Source organism: Dipteris shenzhenensis, chromosome 31 (assembly GCF_047967505.1).
Source record: "Dipteris shenzhenensis isolate YYH24624 ecotype China chromosome 31, Dip_SZ_1.0, whole genome shotgun sequence".
Classification (NCBI taxonomy): Eukaryota; Viridiplantae; Streptophyta; class Polypodiopsida; order Gleicheniales; family Dipteridaceae; genus Dipteris; species Dipteris shenzhenensis.
Window position 1 is genome coordinate 22291986 of NC_141626.1, and position 8872 is coordinate 22300857.

An 8872-nucleotide genomic window follows, 5' to 3' on the forward strand; every position below is an offset into this window, starting at 1 on the left:
GACAATATAAATGGAGTACAAATCGGATCAAGAATGCCTTAAGCAAGGCAAAGAATCTCTCTCTCTCTCTCTCTCTTTGTGCAAAAACCATTGACTTCCATATTTTGTAAACAAATTGGGCTAGTGTAACTAGAAAAAGAGAAAACTTGGTTAAGCTACCGTGTGGGTTGTCACTTTGAGTATGTGTTTGCTACTCGTGTTAACCTTTCAAAATTGGATATCCATGTGGGATTTATTTTATTCGATAGCATGATATTAAATGCCCCATTTTCTTTTGAGGACATGACATGCATTTTCAACCTTCTTTGCATTATCATGGCCCGAGATGATTTTTTTTCTCACCTTTATCAAGGATGTTTTTGCGGATATCATGATTGAGGATGAATTCATTAGCCAAGGTGGAGTAAAGAGGATATGCACAATCTTCTTACACTATATGTAATGATTATCAATGGTGGCTTTTGTTTATGAGAATGGAGTAAATATCAAATGTTAGTTAATATGTGGGAACCCCTATCTCGAGATTTCTTGGGATTGGAGTAATGATATGGAAGAGGAAAGTGAAGAAGACACCCCGCTTGCTTCAGAGAAGTGGTCACAAAAGTAAAACATGTCCTACATCAAAGGACTTGTTCAATCATTTTGTCACAAGAAGAATCATGTTGTGGATGTGTTTAGTGGTGTCATTTTGACCGAGTAAGCAATGCCACTTCATTTCACTTGTTGCCAAGGGAGAGGAGATGGATGCATTGGATGCAACTTGTGTGGCAACCATTGATATGAATGAGTACTTGTAATAGTGGGCAAGCTTGGATGCAAAACACTAATTTTCCACCAATAAAAATTCTTAATGAGAATAAGAGCTATGATGAGAGAACTAAAAGAAATCAATCAAGCTTCATTGTGAACTAGTGGAATGCACAATATTGTTCTAGAAAATGAGGCCAATGTGGAGGATACATGGATTGAGTATTTGGAGCTTTAGCCATTAGTGCAATCTCTTGGTAGTGCATACAAGGGATGGAACTCTTAGGTGAACATAGAGCTAAAAAAAGAGTTGAGAGATGTTTTGTTGAATGAGTATGGAACAAATGGTAATAAATCTTGAGATGGTTCAATATCATATGTATAATTCTAGGTTCCATTTTAACAAGGAAAATCCATGTTGTGTCTTCAACTAGTTTGTACGCAGCCAATAGGGGACAAAGTTAGGATTAAGGTTTTGTCACATAGCAAAAATCAAATGCCAAAAATATTAGCTCTAGAAGGCCATTGAGGGCTTATTTTCCATGTGCATGATTTATAGAGGAATAAAACCCACTATAAGCCCTAAATCTGACATCGTACGGCTAGTGCCCTAGCCGTATGATGTTAGATTTAGCCAAAACTGGGCCCTAGTCGCTGCACGCAAGGGTGGAACTAGAGGATCTTCTAATGGGGGGATGGCTTTAATTGGCCAACAAATCAACAGAGTGGCTCAACACATTTTGGTCTTCCATTGGCAATTATCGCCAGATGGAAACTTAAATATTAAGAAGTTCAGGGTTCTTAGTCAGATGGTGAACATGAGGGCCATCCATCCTAGCACAGATTGTGTTGTTTTGATTAGGCATAATGTAGCTTATTTTTGTTCTTAGACACATGATATTGATCTCTCCATAGCATCATAGCTATTGCAAGGCTAGTTGGTGTTATGGATCCCGAAGCCATAGAAAATGAAACTATGCAATCCTATCTTCTTCAGCAAGCTAAAAAGGGAGCTGAACCAAGCAAGAAGAAGCATAGGCTAGAGTAGCATGTGCCCTAAATTGGATGCTCTTTGTAATACCAATGTGAGTCAATAAAGAATAGAATTTTCAATTTATTTTCTTGTTTTTTATTGAATATTGTTTCCTTTTGCATGTAAATAAAATTGAGTATTATACCTTTTGCATGTTCCATTGAGATTTGTTGAATATTATTTCTTTTTCCATGTAAGTAAATTGAGATTGCAAACATAAAGGTAAAACATTATTTATTGTTTCAAATTACATGTAAGTAAATTGTAGATCATCTATTGCAAATACAATAAAAATAAATTTGAGATTGCAAAATACAAAGACGATGCAAAAAAGGACACTTTATTATGTTCAAAAGAGGATGATACAAAAGCGATTCCCAAAGGAAGAGTACACAAAACTGAACCCTAACTATCGCCCAAGGCGTATATACAAAAAACCTAAGTAGACGTGGGCTTCCTAAGACGCACAATGAACTGCATATCCTTTGCGGTCATAGTGGCCCTTTTCTTGTGGATTGCAGCTAGCTGGGTGTCATCCATGAGGTCTACCAGGTAGGCCTTAACTGCATGCTGCAAGGCAAATAAGGCATTTTTAGAAATACGCCATGGCGCCTCCATAATTCCACGCCTATAATACTGGGACATGGGACTGTTGTTGAGGTCTTGCATGACCTCGCATACCACCATTGCAAAGCATGCCATCGGGATGAGCATATCAATAGATTTTTGAAACTTTCTGATTTCTTGAAGTGCCATGGTCCCTAACTTGAACTTGTGTCTCCTCACTAGAGGAGGGCCTCTTTGCCCTGAATGTGAAGGGCCTCTTTGCCCTGAACCAGGAGATGGGTATCCTCTCCCCCACGGGCATGAAGGTGGGTGTCCTCTCTGGCCTGCTAACTCTGTCTGCTCTGCAAGGGTGGGGGGAGGGGCTCGACCTTGGCCGTGGGGGCAATCTCTAGCTAGGTGACCCATCTATCTGCAACGAAGACACTATCCTGATAACCCAAAAATCTCCACTCGTTGGCGAAGTGTGCCCCCTTCAAGAGTCTCTAGTAGGATCAACTCTTAGAGGGACTTTGGGCTCTCAACCACAAGTCTGATCTTGGGGATCCCATCATCCGCTACAACTGAAGTGACCGAATCTGGCAGAGACTCGAGCACTGTGCCCAATACCTGACCAATGGAGGGGAGGATGGCTCGATACTCCTTTGGGAGCCCTAGGAAGCAAAGCGTAACCAGAAAACGGGGAACATGGTATATCATGTCCATGTCCTCCACTTTAAAGCCATGGTACCAAAGAAGAGGTACACCAGATGCGGGCCAACTCTGCCCCAACAAATTTTGTTTTTAAAATTTCTAATTCTATTCACTTTCCCTAGGCAATAGTAAGTTTTCACATTGGTTGGAATCTCAAAGTATGTTGTCAAGATTTAATGTTCTTTAGAGCTCACACGTAAATTGATTTGTGGAAACTCTTTAGGATTTTGATCAAATTGACCATGCAGTTAATTTGACTCTTCAAGATAGTTCAAATCAATTGGTATCCAATTTGATAAAAACCGCTTGTGATATGTAGTTGAAATTCATCCCATGTTTGATTTGAGCTCATAATTTCTACACATGTGGTGGTGCCATGAGCACATGTAGAGCAAAGGTATGAGTAAAGGGCAAGCTGCCACATGGCATGGAGGAGATATCCCACATGTGAGCAAGCATATGGATGTAAGTACCCTCACCTATAAAAGGGAGGTTCATTTGAAGTAATATCAATCAAGCACTTTGCACTATCTCAAGATTCTCTTTATGAGTCCAAGCTTATCTATCTTGGAACCTAATTGACTTGAGTTATAGATCATGATCACTCTTAGGATTCATCCACCTTAGATTAGTATTGTCATTAGAGTAGATTAGGTTCCATAGGAGAGCTCGGTCCATGTGATTCAACACATGGTATATCATGTCCATGTCCTCCTGCGATTGCCCCAAGATAGGTATATGACTATACTATCTCCATTGGCTCTCCTCGGTATTTGAAACTGGGCTGCTGAAGTAATGCTCGTGAGGTGTTGAAGGTCATAACCTTGGTTTTGCCAAGGTTGATCGTCAAGTCTCTCTCCTTGGAAAACATCTCTCAAGATGTCATTGTAGGCCTACTGCAGAAGAGATGAGAACTATGTCATCCCCATATAGCAAGATCTGTATCATCAATTCTGCAAGCAAGGAAGGCGGTCGATGAACGTCATGATCTCATCAATGTAGAGCGCAAAGAGTGGTGGAGAGAGGGGGCATCCTTGCTTCACTTTGGTCATGCTCTCAATCCAATCTAAATTTGTATGATTGGACTTATTCTAGTCTTACAAAGGTATATGCTCTCAATCCAATCTCATAGACCTCTAGGTGCACACAACCTCCCTTTGGTTGACTCATATAAGCTCATCACACCCCAAATCATGACTCCTGGTATCTGCATCTCTCGAAGCCTCCAGATCAGGGAGCTCGTGGGACTGTGTCAAAAGCCTTTTGAAAGTCTACGAAGCAAGCATAACTTTTTGGGATGTTATGTAAAAATGAATGGTGACTAGATTTTTATGATAAAGGGATCTAGTTCTATTGAAAATAAAAGTGTAAAAACCATGTTTTCTAAAGAAATATAATTTATTAAATCTCTTGAAAAAGATGCTCGGATAAACCTACTCATAGGTTTTTGCTCGTAAAATTAACGCATCCAAATGGAGCATGCCATTGATTTGGAGGAGCCAGGAGCTCTCTAAATCAATTGCGCAATCGAGTTGAGCGACAATGCCAAGGGTTGATGCCTTTCAGAATTCTACCTTACTTGTGCTCAAATCGACACATGGTTTATTTCAGACCAAGTTCTCAAGATCTGGCATCCAAGGATATCAAATCTAGGGAACGTATGCTCAAATCAACCACACGGGTCATGGCTCATGCAAAAGGTTCAATTTAAAATAAAGACAAATCAAGGAATTCAAAATTTAAGTATTTTTTCATTTTAAAACGTTAAAAATGTATTTTCCAAAATTTTGTCCCTTTTGATCCCTCTTTCCCTTGAAGGCGAACTTAAAGATGCCTAATTGATAACTAATTTCCCTCTTTAAATACTATTTTGTGAATTTAATTTTACATTCGCACCATGTGTGTGTGTGTGTGCGTGTAAGAGAGAGAGAGAGAGAGAGAGAGAGAGAGAGAGAGTTTCTGAACATAAATAGAGTGTATTGCTTGTGGAAGCATTGGGATTTAGAGCAACATGAAGAGGAATCATAGTGCTATGTATCTTTCCTCATAATGTTGTGTATCTTTTCACTATTCCTTATTCTTATTCCTATAACTATGAAGCTAGTTTGCATGTAGAGACATGTAGAAAACTTAAGAGAAAGTTGAAGAGAGAGAAGAAGATAAACACAAAATCCTAGCTCTAAGCATATTGGCACATACACTTTTCACTATTCCATGTTCTTATTCCTCAAAATGCGAAGCTGCACAAGTGCATTCGGAGGCTTTAGAGAAACTTGAAGAGAGAGAAGAAGGAAAAAGCAAGTACCTACATTTGAATCTTTGTCCTTTTGAATATGCTTGTGCTTCGTCTGATTTTTTTCCTCCTCGGTTGAAATATTCATCGAGCATAGAGTGGAGTGTGGGGGGATGGGATTAGGGTCCCAACACTATGATGAGGAAATATGATCTAGAATGCTAAAACAATTTTTGAATCTCGTGGAAAACATTTAACTTAAAACCTGGAGAGATTGGAAACACCAAAGACAAGTTGATGGTGGTGGACTCTACCATCCTTTCTTGACAAGATTGCAAGCACATCACAAAACAAGATTGTACGCATGTTATGCAGACCCATAAACAAGTTTGCATTGGATCACAATTTATGCAAACCGTCATGTTATGCAAACAAGATCGTACGCATGTTATGCAAACCCATAAAAAAAAGTATGCATTGGATCACGATTTCAATTTGGATAGTCTTAGAATCACAAGATTATGTCAAAATTTCTAAACCTACCTTGTTTGTATTATTGACATGATTAAGCATGGAATAGCATGTTACATATAAATGTGCTCACTTATGGTGTCGAAAAGTTACGGGACTTATCATTGGCATTATTCAGCATATGAATATGGTTTTCACATTATTAAACTTGTAAATAGGATGTTACATATAAGTATGCTCACTTATGGTGTTGAAAAGTTATGAGACTTATTATTTGCATTATTAAGCATATGAATATGGTTTGTATTATTCCCATTATTGAACATGTGAATATGATGTGACACATAAGTATGCTCACTTTTGGTATAGAGAAGTTATGGGTCTCATTATTCAACCCCACAGTGCTATAGCCTATCTCCCATGCCACGCGTGTTTTTCTTGGGATGGAAATTCCTTTGATTAGGCCACTGGAAATGGTAGGGAGACCTACCTTGTCTCAAAGTCCATTTAATGGGTAGAGAAATCGAACAAAAAAGTGTGTAACATGAATGTTTATTGAGCTATGCGTCAAGCTCTCTATCATAAAGTAGGTGGCTATGCCACCAAGAGGAACACATAGGGAGGTAGCTTGCTATGAGGGATCACATGCCCATTGCCCACTAGTGAAGGAACTACTTTGCCCATTGCCCACTAGTGAAGGAAATACTATGGGAGGATCACATGCCTATGGCCCACTAGTGAAGGAACTACTACGGGAGAAACTGTCATGATGAGATGATATGATGTGATCCGAGTTAACCAACACTAGTATTGCTTAGTTATGTAAGGGCTCATGCCAAGTTGTCCTACATGATGAAGCATGATCCATGATTTGAATTCATCTTAAATTAATGCAAATTGCATATGCTAGCATGAGTCAAGATGTTAGCTGCTAACTAGGGCCAAAGGTTGTGAGCGTAATATGTAACTATTACTTGAACATGATGCATGCCTCGTCATAAGATTCTAAAACATCGTCGTGCAAATAATGTTTGCTTTTTCTCTTGTATGTTTTAAGATCCATGGAACTTCTCTTAGGAGCTTGCTCATGTAGAGTGCCCTATTGTAAGCATGCAACTAAAGAAGACATGCCTAATCTAATCCCCTTGTATATGCTTATAAAAACCTTGGGAGCCTTTATTATTTCTCCCATATATGTCAATTGCATGCTTGAAGATCTAAAGGGCGATATCAAACATTGGCCTAAACGTTGGAAAAATTAAATTAGATGAAATAGTGAGATATTGTGTTGCTTTTATTAAGAGCTACCCTCCTCTCTCTCTCTCTCTCTCTCTCTCTGTCTCTCTCTCACACACACACACACACACACACACACACACACACATACACACACACAATATTCCTCCTCCTTTCCCTCTCTTTGATTCTTTGACCATGAATCATGACTTTGAGTTAGATGCCCTTCAATAAATTACATTGTTATATTTTTTCCTATCTTTTTGTAGTAAGGTGTACCATCTCTTCTCACCTCTCCTCTTCGAGAACCCCCCCCTCTCTCTCTACACAAAACACACACACACACACACACATTTACGCACCTCTCTTGAATTTCATATTTTACATTCAATAATTCTTTGGATTTGTAAATATTGGAGGAGGTGGAGCTTGGACGCAATGGTTTGTCTCTTTCAAAGGTCTTGCATCATAAGAATCTAGATCTTTTTGCTAATTTCTAATAAGTCTTACATATGATCGAGATGTCGTCAATTGTCCACATCATTTTGCCCGCTTATCGATATAATTTGTTTTCAAAGAAAATTTCTCAGGTTCTCGGGGCGGGGGGAGAGCAGGGTTTGTGAAGCAACCCCTCTTCAGATGATGACTCTATGATTGCGTATTTACGGGTCCAGGCTCTTGCCATTTCTTCGTACAGAAACGTTTGGTGTCTGTACATGTGGGCAATCTCTGGCACTAGAGGATCATCCGGATTCGGATCGGAAAGCAGCGAGCAGATGGAGACCAACAGCTTGGAAATGGTGAAAAGAGGACTCCATTCCTTCAACATGCTCAGACATATGCTCCCATCTGAGCTCACGTTCGGATGAAATATCTGCCAAATCCCGACCTTAATCAGTCATAGAGCAAAAGCTGGATAACAACAGATCATCCAGTCTTCATCAAAACTTCGAGAGCAACCAAATCTACATCAAAACATGTAAAGCATCTATTTACAGGCCGATGAAAGGGCTGAACCATACCTTAGTTTTAAAGTTGACGTTTGGAGGTTTGAAGGGATAGTTCGGAGGAAGTTCGATAACAACAGTAAAAACGCCATCTGCGAAAGGACTATCGGTTGGACCCATGATAGTGGCTTGCCAATGGAAGAGCTTGGCCGCATCGACAGGCCCGATGTTGTAGCAAGAGGTAGGCGGGTCTTTCTGCAAGGCCTGTAATTCTTTCTGTATCCGCTTGTTCGCCATTTTTTTAAGGGCTGCCTGATCAAACACTTCGTGTTGAGTGAAAGCCTTAGTCCTCGGGGAGGGAGAAGCAGCAAAAGACGGCAACAATTACAAACTTATAGACGAGGAAAGCAGAAATAGCTTTCCTTAGTGTGCTTTTCTCGAGGAGCGCACCCAAGAAAAGCATTATGAAAATTTGGATATAAATTGGCCATTTTTTGATAGGGGAAAAGCTTAACACCATTCTAGGCGTAAGGATCTATGCATATAGATTTTTCGGGTCTTAGGGTAGTGTGGATTTTAGTGGATTGGGTTGGTAAAAGGGTTAGGGGTTAATGGAAACTTCAGGATTAGTGTAGGGTTAGTGGGATGGTTAGGGTTCAGGTTTGTATTTAAGGGTTTGTGAGTTGCATTAGTGGGTTTGTGTGTGTGAAGCTGCTAGAGAAGCGGGAGGCATTGGCAAAGAGAGATTTTCTTGATGGCTTGAGCGAGTCGTTCGGCTCGAAAGACGGGATATTGGAAGTGACATTGCTATTGTTTGGAGTCCGACGTAATCAGTTGCATGTCGGTTACTAAGGGCACATTAGAAGGGCCTTCCAGTGAGCTGCGTTGTCATGTAATGTATGGGGCATGTATCAGTCGGTTCTGAGTGAAGTCGGTTGTAGATTTTGG

General features: G+C 39.9%; 1 protein-coding gene across 1 annotated transcript; it reads right to left on the minus strand.

Moving 5' to 3' along the window:
* Positions 1-7533: 7533 nt before the first annotated feature.
* Positions 7534-8261, minus strand: LOC147881205 (ubiquitin-conjugating enzyme E2-17 kDa-like). The gene is made up of 2 exons (XM_087402156.1): positions 8000-8261; positions 7534-7851 (listed from the first exon to the last, which is right to left on the minus strand). Exons 1-2 carry the CDS (start codon positions 8219-8221, stop codon positions 7564-7566), a joined length of 510 nt encoding a protein of 169 aa, XP_087258282.1. The 5' UTR covers positions 8222-8261; the 3' UTR covers positions 7534-7563.
* Between the last annotated feature and the right edge of the window lie 611 nt (positions 8262-8872).

Coding starts and splice junctions, on each gene's coding strand:
- LOC147881205 (XM_087402156.1), bottom strand. CDS start 8,221: ATGGCGAACAAGCGGATACAGAAAGAATTACAGGCCTTGCAGAAAGAC. Junction 7,852..7,999: donor ACGTCAACTTTAAAACTAAG/GTATGGTTCAGC, acceptor GGGATTTGGCAG/ATATTTCATCCGAACGTGAG.